Source organism: Ctenopharyngodon idella, chromosome 18 (genome assembly GCF_019924925.1).
Source record: "Ctenopharyngodon idella isolate HZGC_01 chromosome 18, HZGC01, whole genome shotgun sequence".
NCBI lineage: Eukaryota > Metazoa > Chordata > Actinopteri > Cypriniformes > Xenocyprididae > Ctenopharyngodon > Ctenopharyngodon idella.
The window spans coordinates 23200746-23220181 of record NC_067237.1 but is presented as its reverse complement, the minus strand read 5'-3'; the positions used below and the strand labels follow the sequence as shown (position 1 = coordinate 23220181).

The 19436-nt window shown below is 37.3% G+C and overlaps 1 protein-coding gene and 1 non-coding gene across 4 annotated transcripts in view; both read right to left on the bottom strand.

Moving 5' to 3' along the window:
- Window positions 1-14118, bottom strand: part of dennd4a (DENN/MADD domain containing 4A) — a 34820-nt gene extending 20702 nt beyond the window's left edge. For 2 of the 3 annotated variants that reach the window (XM_051870006.1, XM_051870008.1), the window contains exons 1-12: window positions 13874-14118; window positions 7433-7778; window positions 6426-6672; window positions 5127-5196; window positions 4592-4761; window positions 3716-3954; window positions 3530-3596; window positions 3354-3412; window positions 2166-2310; window positions 1902-2077; window positions 1416-1516; window positions 110-331 (exon numbers count right to left, since the gene is read on the bottom strand). In XM_051870006.1, coding sequence (XP_051725966.1) covers window positions 110-331; window positions 1416-1516; window positions 1902-2077; window positions 2166-2310; window positions 3354-3412; window positions 3530-3596; window positions 3716-3954; window positions 4592-4761; window positions 5127-5196; window positions 6426-6672; window positions 7433-7743 — 1807 coding nt within the window. In that variant the 5' untranslated portion in view covers window positions 7744-7778; window positions 13874-14118. Of the gene's footprint in view, window positions 1-109; window positions 332-1415; window positions 1517-1901; window positions 2078-2165; window positions 2311-3353; window positions 3413-3529; window positions 3597-3715; window positions 3955-4591; window positions 4762-5126; window positions 5197-6425; window positions 6673-7432; window positions 7779-12210; window positions 12375-13873 lie in introns of all 3 variants that reach the window. The other variant, XM_051870007.1, reaches the window with a different exon arrangement.
- Window positions 14119-19070: 4952 nt separating this feature from the next.
- trnaq-cug (transfer RNA glutamine (anticodon CUG)) lies at window positions 19071-19142 on the bottom strand. Its single transcript has one exon. It is a non-coding gene; the product is annotated as a tRNA-Gln (tRNA).
- Window positions 19143-19436: the final 294 nt, after the last annotated feature.

The following is a 19436-nucleotide window of genomic DNA, read 5'->3' as shown; positions in this document are numbered from 1 at the left end:
CTGATGACGAAACTCTATTACAGCTGTCCTTGACGTTCACAAACAACTACAGCTGTCCTGATACACTGGGACAGCTTATTCGAGCATCATGTCCATCTTGGCTGCTCACCTTGCAGATCAAAGAGTGAACTGGCATCTGTTGCTTTCTCAGACGGAGCTTGTGTGATGGGCAACAGGTACGAGCGGTAGCCCTTCAAGATGGCCGCCATGAAGCGCAGGAAAGCCTCCTGGATCTCCATCTCCAGGGTTTCCAGACTCTTCCCAACACAGCCAGGTTCCCGCTCGGTCATGAAGGCCTCCATCTGTCCTTCCTCACGACTCATCTGATAACCTGTGGAAAAAATATGGCTAAGTCACACTACCATTTAAAAAGATAGAAGTAATACTTTTATTGCATTAAATTGATCAAAAGTGACATTTATAATATTACAAAATATTTCTATTTCAAATAAATGCCGTTCTTTTGAACTTTCTATTCATAAAAGAATCTTGAAAAATGTATCACCGTTTCCACAAAATATTAAACAGCGCAACTGTTTTCAACATTGATAACAAGAAGAAATGTTTCTAGAGCAGCAAATCAGCATATTAGAATACTTTCTGAAGAATCATGTTACACTGAAAACTGGAATAATGATGCTGAAAATTCTAAACATATTAAAATAGAGAACAGTTTTTTTTATGTTGTAACAATATTACTGTTTTTACTGTATTCTTGATCAAATAAATTCAGCCTTGGTTAGCATAAGAGACTTCTTTCAAAAACATATAAAAAAAAACTTACCAACCCCATTTACAATGTCTAATATACGAAGCATATCTCAATAATGAAGATATAGTAGGCTCAGTTTGAGATATGGGCACATTATATAAGCTCCTCTCACATCACTTCAAAAAGATCACATAATGTTCTCCATAAAAACACAGTCGCTTAGCACAAAAAGATACATCATTTTTATCACAGTTTCCCTCTAAATAATCTCAGTGTTTTGCCTAGTTCTACGAGACGGAACATTCCGTATGGGACTTTTGGGAGAACCAAAAATACATTGAATAATTGGGTTCAAAGTCTGGTTCAAAGACTAAATCATCAGTCAGCTCTCAGGTATCAGATAATGTCTCAGTACTTGAAAAAAGACTTGTCTGTGCCTTGCTCTGTCTATCCAGCCAATTGCCCTCATCTCTAAATCTCATCACATCTCAAGGTTGACTGCATTTTGCTCTGACTCAGTCAAGCATTCATAAAACATTGTTAGGTAATAAAAATGATACTGTCAGAGCACAAACAGGACAGTAGAAGGCCACTTAGAATGGCATTTCCCGTGCAGTCAAGTGAACTAATATCGCCTTGAAAGGGACAGAAAATAAGTGAACTCATTTCTCTGTTGACACCACAGTGACCCGCCCTCACTAACCCTCATCCAGTTGCTGGTGGAGATTGCTGAGGGTGTTGATCAGATGTTTACAGGCTTTTCTTGGCAGGATCTTCCAGGTCAGGGATCTGCGCTCTTCTTTTCTGAAATAGTCCACACATGTTTATCATTTGAGCCACGTGAACAACAGAACTGTGGGCTGCTTAATGTTTTAATGTAGCTTTTACAACGTCTGCAAACTTTTAGCTGCATACTGACAGAAAAACAACATAGGTGCATGTGTTTAACACATGGTAGTACTGAGTGTCCTATCTTTACTACATTCCTGACTGCTCATATATCTCTATCCTGATCTTTTAACCATCTGCATAATGATAAAGATCATTATTACTCAGGATTTCATTTGAAAAATATTTATTTCGTGAATTTATGTGGTAAAAGATGACTTTAGCTGAACACCATAGGTCAAAGGTCTGAAGAGGCTCTTACGGGAACACAGAACTATGTCGAGGTCAAAAGGTCACTCACTGAGTTATAGTGTTGGTGTCCAGGTCCACACAGCTTATGTCCGTCGGTGGCTCATAGAGGTCAAAGTACCGTGAATCCACCCCTACGATGAAAGGGCATGGAGCACTGAGTACATCTGCCAGGGCCAGCGGGCAGAGAGGTATGTACGGGCATGGCCAGTGGAAGGGAAAAATCATCTGTGGGACGGGTAAAACAAGTTGTGGCAAGACAAAACTATACAGGAATGGTAAAAGCATGAGTGAAAATCAATAGTCTTCCACTCACCGATACCAGGGCCTCGGTAACGCTGGTAAGAACAGCCGGACGTAAGGAGTGCACCAGGATCTTATGTTCAGTCACAGCTAACACCAGCAGAGTCACAGCATTCTTTGGGCCGAGGTTCAACAGCAGTGTAGAGAGCCTTCCGCCACTGTGGGAAAAGACAACAGGCATGTAAACAACACATACTCACCAACAAAATAAAACAAAAAATAAAACAAAACACAACAAAACGTAAAACAAAAAAACACAACAAAACAAATCTAGTTGTCCAATAAATGTGGCATTGTAAAACAAAAACCAAACAAAACAAAACAAAACAAACAAACAAAACAAAACAAAACAAAAAAAACCCTACAACAAAACCATGGAAATCATGGAAAACCAAACCAAACCAAAACATGAAACAAAAAAACACAACAAAACAAAGCAGCTTCCTAGTTCCTAGTCCAATAAATGTGGCATTGTAAAACAAAACAACACAAAACAAAAACAAAACAAAACACAACAAAACAAAACAAAAAATAGCAGCTTCCTAATCTAGTTGTCCAATAAATGTGGCATTGTAAAACAAAACAAAACAAAAAACAAAACCAAAACAAACAAAACAAAAAGAAACCCTACAACAAAACCATGGAAACCATGGAAAACCAAAACAACACAAAACATGAAACAAAAACAAAAAAAAACACAACAAAACAAAAAATAGCGGCTTCCTGATCTAGTTGTCCAATAAATGTGGCATTGTAAAACAAAACAAAACAAAACAAAACAAAAAACACAAAACAAAACAACCTACAACAAAACCATGGAAAATTGCAACAGCCTTACAAAGTGATATACAACTTGAATGGATTGACCAAATTTAGACATGTAAACATTTAGACAAACACTTTTTTTTAATCAACATTAATAATTTTTTCCCCTTTCAAATTAAGTTGTTCGAAATCATCAAAGATACATTTTTTTGGAAGTATTCAACTTTACTCAGGAAATCTGTCTGAATGAGTAGAATGTGTCTGCAATGTGTAATATAATCATCTGCAATGAGATTAGGAAATTACCTGACACAGGCGATTGCAAAATATTGCATTAGGAGTCTCAACCCACATTAAACATGCTATATCATTTCCACACGTCATGCTTTGATCAGCATCCATCTGACATGTTCAGTGTATCTTGTGTCTGACTTACCTCAGAGGGAGAGGAGAGGAAACAGGCTGGCTCAGCATCAGGCTATCATGTGGAGACAGCTGTGAAAAACAAGCACACAAACAAGCGGTCACAGTGAGATGAGGGCCAGGGTATTTGACCACATAATGTCATTTGTTTTGACACATTCAAGAAGACACGATGTGCACAAAACTCACCTGCACCAGGATACGTGGCCTTTGAGAGGAAGGAAAAGGAACCTTGTGCATGAAATGGGAAATATGCCTAAGAGAAAAATGAGGAGATATAAAACAAATTACTATACAGTAGCCGCAAAATGTTTTTTTGGACATTTAAATTACAGATCTAGCCCAGCAACCTCCTAAATTGTCCTCAGAACTCACTTCTCAATGGGCAGAGTGTGTGGACCTGAGATGGAGTATCTGTAGAGGAAGGTCAGGAAGTTTTGGAAAGCATCAAAAAAGGGCCAGTGAGAGAGAAGGCAGATGCTTTTGTTGGTGTGGACGGTCATGGATCCATCAGGCCTGAGCCCATTAGCCTGCAGGCCCAGCTGAGTTCGCTGCTTGTCAGTCAAATGTTCTTCTGGGTAGGGCTCATAGAACTGTATGGCGGCACCATAAACCTGAGAGCACAAGACATACACCTTTATCAGACATAAACACTTTCTAGGAAATGGGTTGGTTTACATTTTAGAGAACCAAAAAAGCTCTAAAGAGCACAATAGCAACTATTTTAGCCTACTTGAAAGGAATCACCATCAATATCTATTTAAAAAAAAAAAGATGAAAAAGTGATACGGAAGATTTATTTTTGCAGTCTTTTAGATCAGAAATATCTCTGCTAAGCCATGTTTCTTTGAAGCCGCTCACCTAAATGAATAAATTATACAATACTGCAGCACAAATAGCCTTGAGACTTGTTCGGCTGTGAGGAGAATGAGCTGAGTGTACTGATGTGTTTGACATAATTGAGCTGACCCAAACAGCACTTTAGCAATGCATTATTAAACAGGCCAATTACACATGTTCATCTTATTTTCAATTCTTTTCTGAGGCCCATTATTCACAGGCATTTTTGATATTCCGCCTGCGCCGGTTTCTAGCTGCTTTAAATTCGTTGCACATTGCTAAACCAGACAAGACAATTCACCTTCCACTGTGTTTGATTTTCCCAAAGAATGATAGTGCTGCAGTGAGAAGAAAACCTGCAGCAAATCAGAATGTTTGTGTGTATTTGTGTGTGGATTTTTGTGTCTGTACCTTTTCTCCAGAGGCGCCTGTGAGAACAAATGTTGAAAAGACAGGAAGAGAATATTTGGTATGAGAGGGCCAGCACTCAATGGACACTCCCATCGGTAGGCAAAATAGGGGTACGGATTCAGGCAAAGGAAAGGAATCATAGTCCTCCTCTGGGTATCTGGACAAAAGACCTGCACAGACCATACAAACCCTCAGTTAGTTTGTAGAGCTCTGTTAGAGACAACAATTATTACAGATCACTGCATCGTTTGCCCTGTAATTAATTACTTGACCCACACTTCTATATGACAAGCTAATCACAGGCAGCCGCCTAGATCTCTTTGGTACTGTATACTGTGAGTATTAAGCCTAACAATGACATTGACATCATGTTGTTCTTGCTACTTGGGAGTATCAGGTTTCACTCATCCGCAGTCGTATCCCACTGCTCTGATGGGCTTCACTATAAACGCATCCTGTCCCTCCTGCTGTTCATTGCAAAATGCAGAACAAAACACAAAACTGTGAAAAACAACTTAAGACTGAGATACAGTACCTGCTGTGAATGCAAGTGTGTTGGTTTTGGCCAAAGATTTTTTGTAGCACAAGTACACAGAGGAACCCCACTGTAGAAGCAGGAAACACAGAAATTAAGTTGATTTAAAATTTTATACAGATATATAAAAGGCTGCAGATTAAAATTGGCTAATATTAAAATGATAGGGTTGAACTTAAAAATATAAAACTAAAAACTAAAATCAATTGTTTTAAATGACTGAATTGAATTGAAATTAATTGTTTTACAAGTGAATTTAGGCATCACAACATTGTAACGTACAGTATGAAATATGGATATTTTCAGATTTGTTAAAGATTACATTTAACAGCATTTTTTTAGAGATGAACTTTAAGTGAGCGTCATCTAAATTTAAAAACCAAGGATAAAGGTATGCACAGCTAAAAAAATATATATTTATACATGCAAACATACAAATATACATACATACATACATCTATATGAAATCCCATTCTGCAACATGGGGGGGGGGGAGATCATGCTCTGGTAAATCATAATTATGACAAAAAAGTCGAAATTATGACATACTAAGTCATAATTGTGAGATGAAAAGTTGAAATTATGACAAATACAAAATTATGAGATTAAAAAGTCAAAGTTATGACTTTAAAAGTTGAAATTATGACATACTAAATTGAAATTATGACATAATTAAGTCATAATTATGAGATGAAAAGTCGAAATTATGAAATACCAAGTCAAATTGTGAGATTAAAAAGTCAAAATTATGACTGTCGAAATTGACATACAGTACTATATCAAAATTATAACAGTAAATTAAAATTATGGCATACTAAATCGAAATTATGACAAACTAAATTGAAATTATAACATACTAAATCGAAATTATGAGATCAAAAAGTCAAAATTATGTCAAAATTATGACATACTAAATCGAAATTGACATACCAAGTCAAAAATAGGACTTAAAATTTCAAAATTATGAGATTTAGTAAGTGAAAATTCTGAGATTAAAAAAAAAAAATCTAAATTATAATTTCAATTTTTTAATCTTATAATTTTGATTTTTTTAATCTCAGAATTTTGACTTTTTAAATCTCAGAATTTTTTGTTATTAAAAATAATTATGACTTTAGTATGTCATAATCGCAACTTTTTATGTCAAAATTATGACTTACTAGAGCATGATTTTTTTTTTCTAATATGGCAGAAATGGGCTTCCACACACACACACACACACACACACACACACGCAGTAATGGTTTCCACCATCTAAACTGGTCTATTCAGCAGTGTAAGGAGACATTCAGTGCTCACCATACTGCTGTTGAGGTTCTTGTCCACCTTGCAGAAAGCATGTGGTGGTGTCTCTCCCTTGCCAGGAATAATGACACAGATGTCTGTGACAGCCAGCGTAGAGTTTGAGTGATTTTCAGAGGCACGCCGATATGTGATGTAGATCCTTTGGGAAGAGGAGCTACTGATATTGGCAGGGCGGCCAGATGGCGTGGTCTGTATTATTTGACAGTCAGGCTTCAATTTCTCCTTCCACTCATAGAGGATGCTAAGAATCATGAAAGAAAGGACATGAGGATAGTGAATGTCTCTGAAAAACAAAAGTGAAAGCACAACAGTTTCCAAAACCAACTGAGCTGCCCCACTGTCTACTGCCTACTTTTGTAGCTACCTAAATGGTACCTCATAAATGAGTGATTTCGAACGCCCTACATAGGCAGCAGCTCCATTAACAGCCAAGCAGCATGAGAGACACGACTCACTTACAGTTCATTCCAATAAAATTGAGTGTTAGCATGTTCCTAAGATAACTAAATGATGTTCTAATGAGCAAATTATATAGAATAAAATATTAAATTTTTTCGTGATACTTTCTAGTACTGAAAAGAATTGGGTTTCGTCAACATCTTTGTCTACAATCTTTTTCGCAAACAAGAGAACAAAAGGTTGTTACCTGCTGTTTAGAAAAGCCTATGCTTCAGGAGGATGCAGTTTAAAGGGTTATTCACACCAAGGATAACTATAACTATAAAGTTTAAATAATAATTTTAATTCTACGACACAGAGAAACAATGTCGTTAGAATCACTGTCAGCCTGATAAATGACAAAAACATTAACAGCCAATCAGAATCCACCTGACTTTAAAGAGCTTGAGCATTTAAAGCGACAGACAATACAACTACAGCGCACTTATAATACATAGAATGTTATTGTGCTTTGGTGCAGGCATTAATATAGTTATCATTATAGTTATTACAGTTATCATTCTTGGTGTGCTACAAACACGTCTGAAGCTTAGATGCCTTACCCCAGGTCTGTGAGCGGCGGTTTGTCTCTGCCTCTTCTGTAGCAGAGGTAGATCTGCGGCCCCATGAGACTTCCTCCATTCAGTTCAGCAGAGAGTCCAGAGGGGGTGCATTCAACACAGGTAAACCCTCGAGGTACCTCCTCCCCTAGGGAGCGAATCACCACCGCCACATCAGTGATCGGTGCCTTGAGCTGTGCTGAGCTCCGGTGACCACCATCTTCAGGGTGGACATCTTCATCGAGGGGCTTAGACGAGTCGGTGAGTCCAGCCACAACAAAGTAGTCTGCTACACGAAGGCTTTTCTCCTCCATTTTTGATCATCCCCATAAAACGAGGACTATATGTGCTGGGAAAAACAGAGCGACGTGAATAGGGTGAGGGAATACTGTTGCTTAATAATGCCAGGTGCTCAGATTTAAACATCCTTACAAATGAAAAAATCCTTCTTCAAACCGGGAGAGGTTTAAAAAAAACAAAACAGCACATGCAGCACAGTGCGGGTTATAAAACACTCCTAGGAAATACCATTTTTACATTTAGTCCCTTATGTGCTTAAAAAAAGGATATGACCATTACATATCCACAGATGCAGAGCACAACCTCAAGTAACAATCTTTGCGAGAAATATAAACTAGACATTCGGAAGCAATTACCCGTTCCTGCTGGGGATAAAAGAATATGTCCTATTATGCTTTTGAATCATGAGTCAGAGTTTATACCTCCAGAATAAATGCCCAGGAAGGAAGGAAAAAAAGAGCTCAGACAATAAAGGGAATTCCTTTTGCTTGCATCAATGTGAAGTTTGTCACTACAAGCCTCGCTAACACTAAAACCACTGATATCTTAATTAGAGATTCTCCTCTCTTCCAGAAGAGGCCTGGGGCTTTTACAACACTCAAGTTGGCACATATACTCACACTGAGTCATTACGAGTGACTGATGCTCACATGGCTTCATCGTACCAAAAATAGCAGGGCACCCGCTAGTAGGCTGTGGGTCAGCTTTATCTTTCTGTACAGGTCATACAGTCCCAACAAATCACTGATAAATAGACTAAATAAACAGTTATCCCCAACCTTTTAAACTCGACCATCTATAGTTCTCTGTGTGTATTAGTTAGGGGTTGAACGACTGCAGATTTTTTAAAGTCTACATTATTAAAGTAGAATCGACTAGTCGCTGATGAGGTCATTAATGAAAAAATAAGCCTTAACCGCGAGTTAAGACTTGAATGCGGGTTTCTTCGTGCACAGCTATGGCATATGACAGCGCTGCCCACAAGGCTATTGCTCCTACATAACAGCTTATTTTTTATCAGTTCGTTTGTCTTTGTGTCATTATATTTCTCACAGATTTCTGCTCTTTCTAAATCAGATACAGATAAAGTAGCACAGTAAAGATTACATTTATATGAATGCATTAGTAAGAGAGTGATTGCGTGTGAATTAATTCTACCTGGCAGCGTCTCTCTACTAATAGTGAAGCTGTGGGCTTTAAGGTCTTTGCACACTGAGTCCGAAATTTTCGGATGCATTTATTCGTCATCCTAAAAATTTGTCACGCACAGAAACCTTGCACAGGTCGGATGCGTATTAATTAATCAGTTGCAAATGAGCATGATTTTGTTGTCCTCTCTCTTCTTAAAAAGAGAAAAAGAAAGAGGAAATATTGGTTCCATCCAATTCTGAGATTGCACAGAGAGGAAGAAGAGTTCCACATCCTTATCAAGGAGCTGCGGGACTGTCCCAAGTGATTCAAAGTTTACTTTAGGATGTCTTTCGCTCAGTTTGATCTTTTACTAGGGATACACATTTTAAAAAGAAGACCACCAATATATGTGTTTTCCGCACTTTGTTTGTCATATAGTGCTTTGTGCTGAGAGACAAAGCGGATTTTGGTGTTCACTTGTACGGTGGCTTTGAATTGTCAAAACACCTCTCAAAATGCTTGCTAGGGATGCGAAAAAGCAGAAAATTTAACCAAATCTGAATTTTTTATGACGGACGAAAGTTTCGGAGGCAGTGTGTAAACGTGATTGACACAACGTGAGGTTGTATTTATTTTTTAACGTGCAAAAATTTCGGACTCGGTGTGCAAAGACCTTTAGTTACTAAGAAATATATGCTAGAAGAACTTTTCAGTTTCTAAGGTATTTTATTGATAAATCACAGAACAGTGTTGACAAAAAATTTCTGTGCTACTTAATGTTTCTGTGTGCGTGATGTACGCGCTACTGTCTGAATGTGTGTGTGTTACAATGCAGCAGTGCGCATTAGTTTAGATCGGCGATTAACTTACGTGTACAATAAGCTGTTTAAAACGTGCATTCACCCGATCAATATTAAACATCCGGATGGTATAATCAATATCTTGTGGAGCGCTTTCGGAGTATGCATTTATTTGTCATTTACTGTTGGATACGGAGGGTAAATGTAGACTTCAAAGATTTCTTATTCTGTTGCGCCCTCTATAGGCCATGAACAGCAACTAGTCAACGTCAAGCTTAAAGCGTCACAGCAGAGTATTAAAGTCGACTAGTCGATTACTTGGTGCAACCCCTAGTTTGTTTATATAATTTTTTGAAAGGTTTTATTTATTTTCAAGTTAAGTAAACTTTTAAAGTGATTTTTACCTACTAAAGAGTATTCTTACTTTGGAATTATTAAACAGCAGTAGTATTTTTCCATCTGAACGGTCTTTGATGGCTTGCAGCTTTATAGCCAATGGCTTCTCTGTAATTTACAGCAATGGCCAACAGAGTCACGGGACATGGCTTAAGAGCTTAGGAATTGAAACTGACCTACTGACTAGTTCTTTTGCCGTGACGACGGGTTGAAGTGAAGAAGTCTGTTTTAAGAGGAACCTGTGACGCTGATGGTGTAAAACGGGAAGTTGCTGTTTCTAATCCAACATTTTAGAAATGGTGAAAAGTCATCAGTAGATTTCATGATCCCGGATAGATGCTGAGAATAAATACAGGCCTTAAAACTCTAATCCTTTTCATCCTTATAAACCTTTGGGCTTTAAAGTAGGGGTCTCTATAACACTCTCTCTGTCCCTTGTCCAGCAATGACAAAGACACTGATGCACACACTTTGTTCCAGATGTCTCTACTGTAGCCGTTTTCAGATATTCTGGTTAACAACATCACACAAAGCAAACAAAGCATCAGTCTGCTTGCATAAACAATCAAACATATCAAGATCTAATCACACCCACGTTGTTCTAGAAAGATTCCGCAGAACGTCCACCAGACACAGTGAGGAGAAAATGTAGCAGATGTGTCACATGTTACGTGAGAGATTTAGGATTATATTTAGACATAATCTCTCGGTCCAACAACCACGCCATCCGCAGAGGCTGGCTGTGCCCTCTCTACCATCAGTAGAGAGAAATTATAATCCTCACCATGGCAACCATGAAGAAAAGCCAGTGAATATTCATCATTCGCCTTAAAAATGTAAGGGGGAGAGAAAATACTTACATAAAACTAATAAAAAAGAGTCACAGATGAGCAGAAAGCTAACTCTTTTAGTAAAGATAATGATGCAGTAATGAGGACCTCACAATCACACATCAACAGTTAAATAACAACTGCTGGGGAGGAAAAGACTTGACAGGTTAGAGCTAAATTCTAGGCAAATACGGATAAAATTGCAGAGAATTATGCAGTTATTTTATTACAGTCAGGCACATTGCACTCTGGAAAGCCCTGAGGCACATTTCATTGTTATGTGATGCAATTATAGACACTCTTGCACTGACTCAACACTTTTCAGACATCTCGTAGGAAGTCAGTCCCTTATTGAGAAACACCATGGTAACGTCAAAAAGAGAGACTCAAAAATGCCCGGAAGTGCGTTGGAAATGACTCTTACATCAGAGAAATCAGCATGGGTCCTACGCAGCGGAAATTCATGGAGAAGCCATGAAAGAAAATTACACTGCGTGCCTGAGACATACCAGAAATAAGGAACTCCTTCACCAACTTCATACTCGTCATTCTGAAGAATTGGAGTAAGAGATCAATAGTTCCCTTTTCCAGTTTAAATGACTGGACAGTTCCAGTACACGCAGCACAGAAAGCACAACGCAACGGAATGACGCCTCGGAATAGGAAAACAGCCTCACATAATGGACAGAAATCTGAGTTGCAAAAGGCTGTGAGTGGATCCATGATGTGATCTAGGATTAGAACATAAAGCACTGGTCTATTAAAAAACAAAAGACAGAAATAAAAAGAAATAAATTTATTATTACATTACATAAAATTCAGAAAAACGTCTGCACAACAAAGATGCTAAAATTACTAATAAATGCATTATTTATCAAATGCTAAACAACATTTGTGTCCGTTTATTTTTCGATTGCTCGTTTTTTGTTTCATCCGAATATCTATAATTGAAGCAGCATATAAAGAACTTCATAAATATGTTGGGAATCAAAAAAAAAAAAAAAATAGAAATAAATATATAAATAATATATAATTTTAAGAATAGAATTACCTAATATTATAATAATACAAAATATTAAAAATAAAAAAATATATATCACTGTGATGTTTTGCCCAATCTGGGGCTTGACCTAAAATGATTTGCATTAAAACCTCTTCAGCACAGAGTAGATTTACATGACTCATTATATCAGGGAAAAAAATCTTGTCCCGAACAAAACTCCCACAGCACAACAAAACACCATTTATTTTCTAATAATTTTATCTTGTGCTGCTGCATGCCTACGGCTGTTAACACGATAAGCCTTGCCCTTCTTTCACTAACCTGTGGCGTGTAGAAGCCACAGGATAAGCCAATTTAACAGCCTGCTCATAAAAATGAGCATGATCTTATCCAGCTGTGCTGGAGCTTTGGGCTGTGGCCCTGAGTAAGGGCTCCATGGACCAACAGGCTCCTGATACTGCACAGCTCTGGGACAGCAGGGAGGCCTGGAGGAAAACACAAGAAGGGGGAACTAATGCAGCACATTTGGCCGAGCATCTGGTCCTGCTTAAGACACAGGGCGGACATTTGATTCCTTTGCACCATGCCGGGAAACAAGCAGACATCTGCATACTTTGGATAGGAGGAGGCAGGCAAGCTATTTCTATGTGGAAATGTTTTGTCAGGCAGACTTTACCGAGGTATAGAACAGGCAGGAATTCTTCTTTCAACTCCATCTACTATAACTTTTGGGTTAAAAGATGCTTTATAAAATAATAATGTATTTTTAATAATGTATTCTAAAGTTTCGAAACAATTTCCGCCCATGCAGGCTTTCCCCAAAGTGGATGAGAAAATGAGAACAAACACAAATTTTATTAGTCAAAATGTCTCAACAGACGTTTCCCTTTAATGTAACCTTTACTGTAATATCATGATTAATTTTAAAGGAACACCCAACTGAAACTAAAGCCTGCATTGCTTGGTCAAGCACAGACTGTTAAACTTAATTACAAAATATATAATTACAGCTGAGTAATGATGAAATGTAAAGGATATACTGACAAATATCACACTTCAACATTAAGACAAGCTCATGAATCCTGCAAATGTCTCTGAATTCAGATATAAATCACAACCGACTCTAAATCCAGGATCAAAGCTAAATCACCACAGTAGATGATGGACGCTTTGAGCAATCTTCCTTAACCCCTCTGAAATACCTTTGCAAATTTGTCATGGTTTGCTCAACTACAGCATTACATTATCACATCAGACAAAATGCATTCATCTCTGTATTTGTAAGTTGTAGCTCTGATAATCTGTATTTGAGCATGGCACTTTGTTGCGTACCTATACCCAAGAATTTAACCTACATGTTCAGGGTTGGGAGGTCAAAATGTACTAATTTAACAAGCAATCATTATATATATATATATATATATATATATATATATATATATATATATATTCACTGCCTATGGTGGTTATGTCCCTGCAGATCACATCACATCCTCTTTTCCATTTTAGATCTATTTTAGGTGCATTTAAAGACAGAACAATGCATGTTAAGCTATACTAATAAACAAACATGAGAACATGGTGAAATAAATAAATATGAAGAAGATGATACTGCATCCAGACAGCTGGGCTGGGTCAGTCTTACAATAACTCATAAATCATAAGGGCCATGGTATATATAAATCAGACGCTAAAATCCTGAATTATATTAACAGAAACATATTTCTAACTTTACCGGAAAATGGTATTAAGTGACAACTATCATCACATGGAGTGTAAATACACGATCAGAATCAAAACAAGCGCACAATTATCGACGCGTGATGACAGCTGCCACTCCATTGCCGGTCAGTCTTGTATGTTTATAAAATATATCGATTAATAATTCCTCAAATGTATCGTTTTATCACCCATTTACGCTTTACATTTCTAAAAGAAACAAATGTCCGTAACCATTAAAGAGATATGAGCATAACACACTCACTGTTTCAGTAGGACGACGATTCAGAGGACACGCTCATTGAAGCACGCACCGTTATTCTGATTATTATTCACAGAGCGGAAGAAGGGACTTATGTATTTCCATTCATTTTCATCAGACAAATAAATTATTCCTCCATCACGTATAAACATTCCCTCTGGGAGGGCTGTGCCTCATCTTCTCTATACGCTTTCAGGGATGCGCTCAGCTCGAGACTCGCGCAAGCGCTTATCAAAACCTGCCACCGGGGCACGTGACTGCCAGCAAACCGTGACGTCATTTGAGCATTCCGGGGACTGTCGGTTGATTTAATGTGGGGGCGTCCCGACAGGTAGTCCATATAAAGCCTGTGGTGCTGAATGTTATTGACTGAATGTGTTTGAAAGTGTTGGACTTGGTTGTTAGATTTAAAGAAACAGTGATAAAATAACAGCTTTTAGTGTGATATAGTGACTAGACAGACTAGAGTAGACTAGCAGATATTTGGCCAGTTAACAGAGGCAGTGGTATTTTAGTATCATTGAGATACTTTTATACCTTTTATTAATAGTTTCAATCACTTTTTTATGTTTTCCGTTTTCATGTTAATGTTAGTTATTTTAGTTCAGTTTTAGTGATTTTGTTGTGTGATTATAGGTGATATAATATATATATATATATATATATATATTTTAGTTAACATTTGTTATTTCAAGCAACAAAAATGTTTTTTTTGTTGCGAACAAGATGCCAAGATGCGTACAAATTGAATTTAAAGTTAAATAAACACTTTATTTTATAAACACAATATTTAAAAAAAAAAAAATTGTTTCAACTTAAAAAAGTGTTTGTGCTGCCTTAAAATTTTAAGTTTAGTCAACTCAAATATCCAAGTTGTCACTTAGTACAACTTCACATTTCAAGTTGACTAAACTAAAAATTTTAAGGCAGCACAAACACTTACTCTGTTAAGTTAAAACAACAACTTTTTTTTACAGTGAATATATTGGAAAACACAAAATGTGTGCTACACTTGTATATATATTTGTATATTTATTTATATTTATTTGTACGCATCTTATTTGCTATCATTAAATTGTATTACTGTAAATATATCTTAATTGTTTATTTTTTATTTTTCAGCTAAAAATGTAATGGAAAAAGTCCATTTGTATAAAATTAGAAAATATTACCAAAAAAAATTGTTTTTTATCTTAGTGATGTTTGGGCACTACTTTATTATATCACCCTGCTCTTTAGATACTGGCCTTACCCATTAAAAAAACCCCATATCGATTGACCACTAATTGTTGCATTTATGGCAAGTCAATGTATTTCATTCCATTTTGTACTATTATTACTGCTGTTGTCCATTAGTAGTTATTGCGAGAGGACATCATTATAGGAATGGTTAAGTTTACGGAGGCAACCTCCTTCACGTTTGAACCAAGGACAAAGTTATAGAGACTATAGGCCCTGTGTGACTCTCTAAGTTTGTTTGCAAAATCCGGTCCTGGACTGATAGTCTAGCAGGGCTTTGAAAATGGTAATACAGGCCTCACCTGACAGAGAGTTTACGGACATTTTTCTCATTAATGGTGTGACTGCCAACAAAATGTGCCATTGACTCAGATGTTCCATGCCATTCTAGGTGGTCTGATGAGGGCGGATTGCCAATGTAACTACATCCTCAACTAACAACAGCTCCTCAGCTCGTCCAAAAATGTGTCTTAGCTGACAATAACATAAGGTCTCTTGCTGTAACGAGTCTCCAAAAATAGCAGGATCTGTGCACAATATGGCAGATAACCACTGACAAAAGATGGAGACTTTTTAAGAGGTGAACTTATTTGGACGTATGCAATTCTACTTTAGAAAATGTGTGAGGGTGGGGGAATGTTTGTTTCGAAGGTTCAGAGATCAAAAGGTGCTGCAACTAAGGACAGTCTTCAAAGTGCTTCAGAAGACACCCAGAACACTTCTTAAACCCAGATAAATGATTTAATAAAGCAGTTTAAGTGGATGCCGACTGGCCACCCAGCTGGCTGTGCAAACCCATAAACATCAGAAGGATTAGGACATCCAGACCCTCGTGTTATAGTCCTATAGCTATGTGGTTCCAATGGCCCACATGCTGGCCACCCAAATGGTAGGACTAGAGTTTCAGACATCCACAATCAACTGAGGGGCTTTTTACACTACCCTGTTTTCAACTAAAAACGGAAAACTTTTTATGCGCTTTGGCTGTTTATTTACACGTCAACAGCGTTTTGGTGGCCTGAAAATGCAAACTTTTGAAAACGGGTTTCAAAGTGCAAGTTTTTGTTGTCATCTCCATGTAAACTGCAAAAACGTTAATCTGTGAAAACGGTGACGTCATGCACATGCGTATTACATGTTTAGTCTATCCACCTTTTTTTTCAATGTGTTTTCAACGTGTTTACAAAGTGACATGACCAACTACTTGTCTGGCATACGTAATACAACGTTTTTAGTCATTTTCGCGGATCCGTGTGAACGGGGATAGTTTTAACAACGTTGTTATCTGTACAAAGAAAAAACTTTTCCGTTTTTAGTACATTGTTGTCGTGTAAACGTACCCTTAGTATGTGCCCAGCTACTAGGGAATGTTCTCAAAACTTTGGCTTATGTTTTGGCAAGGTTCTCTTAAAGTAGGCTAATGAACAAATGTTGGGGGCTCGTCCGGGATATTAGTTATCTGCTCTTTAAAGTTATCTGCCCTGTGTCTCAATCAGCTCCCTAGCATCCTAGGTCGTGAATCAGTATATCGTGTAAATGAATGTGGCCGACTCCCTGATCAGTGCCCTGAACTAGGGAGCTGATTGAGACACACGCTCTGGTCTTTAAAAATTCTCAAAACATTAGCAAAGAAACATTCATGGAATGATTTTTTCTGAAATGTTTTAGTTGGACATTTTTCCAACATTTTTAAATGTTACTAGTTGTACTACTTCAGAATGTTCAGAGAATATTCATTCATTTTGAACGATCAGGAAACATTCAGAAATAACATTTTAATGGGAATGTTAGCAAAACATTCTTAGAATATCTTTTTGTTAGCTTGGTGGTCATTTTGGTAAAAAGCAAGGTATTTCTTTGCCTGCCTTCTTAGTCTACTGTGGAGTGCAAAATTTTCTTCTCTTGTGTAAAAGCCTTTACAGAGAGGTTTTCAGTTGTATAGTCTGAAGTCAAATCTGGAGTTGAGCTTAATACATTTGCCATGGGAGCAGCTGAACAAACTGATTAGAGCTTGAAGGCTGCTGTCGCTGGTCTCCGTCTGCCACAGAGTTTGATGATGTACACAGGGATCTGCCATGCAAAATTTTTGCTTGACATCCAGTAATATTCAATATGCGGCGCATTTCAACACAATTTTACAGGATTCTCTATTTGTTTAGATGTAGCAATTATGTTTGTAAGGCTGCACATTGTGTTCATCTGAAACAGAATTTATACACAGCCGACTCATAATAGTAGTCCAGCCCGCCATTGATATGTCAAAGATTTATCTAAGCAGTGAGAAGTACAATTGCAAAGTGATGGCAAAAACTGAGATGCCTGTACCTACTTATAATTCTACTGTGCTGCATAAAATTTGTTTATGTTTCATGTGTATTCTGTTTGTGTCTACCTCAGTGTCTCTATAATTTCCCTGAGGAGCTGAAGTAATGTTATCATGTTTCACTGTGTGCTTGTGTTTGACTGGAATGACTAATACCCAAACTTGAGATGTGAATTTAGAGGGATTGTTCACCCAAAAATGAAAATCATCCCATGATTTACTCACCCTCAAGCGATCCTAGGTGTATATGACTATCTTCTTTTAGACGAACACAGTCAGAGTTATATTAAAAAATATCCTGACTCTTCCAAAATTTATAATGGTAGTGAATGGCACTTCTGATTTTGAAGTCCAAAAAAGTGCATCATTCATCATAAAAGATATCCACTAGCTAGAATAGGAAAACACCTTAAATATTAGAATATTTAATAGTGGCACAAATGAAAGGCATTGCCCACTGGTTGAGAACAGGTTTCGCAGTGAAGGAAACCCCCCAACTGTCCGGCAGATGATTCTTTTCAAAGATGAGTCAGCAGCAATAAGAGTACATTACTGGCAGACATAACATCAAAAATGCAGCTCTGATTACAGTAATGTACAGTGTACATGCTGGAATAGTCAAGGAATGTTTGGATGCTGCTCTATTTGGCTCTTACAGTCTAAAAAGTACAAAACCACAGTCATACTTCTTGTGCAATTAAAGAGCTTTTGATGCGAAAACTGTAAAATTCTGAAAGAAAATAAAAAATCTTAAAAAATTAATCTGTATTCAACAGAGTATTCATGAGCAAAGGGCTGGCTAGCTAACTAAATCTGAAACTGGCATTAAAAACAGGTCTGGAAAAGTATTGCCAGGAAATGCGTATGGCTGTCTGTTATGAGTCACAGGTTTGGTTGCTACGATTGTGTAACCAGCCTATGGAATATAATATTTACAGAATGAGTAAATACCTTTGGTGGCATCAAAAGTTTCAGACTGTGTTTAAAATGTTTTGTCATTTTTAAACTATCCACTCAATATGAATAAAATATATGTATATACATGTAGGCCTATGTAAATATGAGATGAATCTGCACAGTCATTTCAAATCTGAAATATCTGTTTTATTGTTCATACAAAATTTTATTTTCAGTCCGTGTGAATCATGGGGACTTCCCATCCTCACCGCAACGCACATTTGGCTTTCAAATACGTAATGAAGGTACAAATCCTTGTTTACGTCTATCTATGCAATCACGTGCTCAGTGCATTTCAACCATTTTGGTGTTTCTGTGGGACTCAAGATACGCACAATACTGCACCCTAGTGGCCTTAGGTAATGTTTAAATTTATCAGAAACCCTGTTTATGATATGCTTAGCAGAATGCTGTTTTACTTTAGTCAACTAAAGTCTATTTACACCTCTCATTTTTATCCTTGGAATCTTGTAATCTTTTGTAAAAAAACAAAAAAAAAGAAAAAAGAAAAGAAAAAAGAAAAAGGCGCGTTTTTCATCACAGTTATTGATCACAGTGTTTGAGCTAATTATTGCCATTTTAGGAAAAGTCATAATTCAGAACAGACCTTTTCACGCTCCTGTTAACTATTATCGGGAAATCCAGATTTCGAAAATGTATTACCCATAAAATGTAAAGCTTAGGTTCCACCGAGATTTGAACTCGGATCGCTGGATTCAGAGTCCAGAGTGCTAACCATTACACCATGGAACCGCCTTGCTCGACGCACCCAATCTACAGGTCAAATAACTATCTATTGTGAAATATGTAACTATTTTCTTGGTTGCTTTGTTGCTTGTTTGTTTTCTTTCAAACCACTATCACCAGGAAGTATGACCTAAACAACCCGCTTTTACAAGTCTAAATTAAAAATACCTCCGAAGAACACAGCGGCATGCTACATATCTTTGCTTAATACATGAACTTCAACGTTATGTCCTTGCTTTGTGTCCCCTTAATGAAACTACAGTGTTTTTCTGTTCTACAATTTTTTTAAGGTTTCTGCCA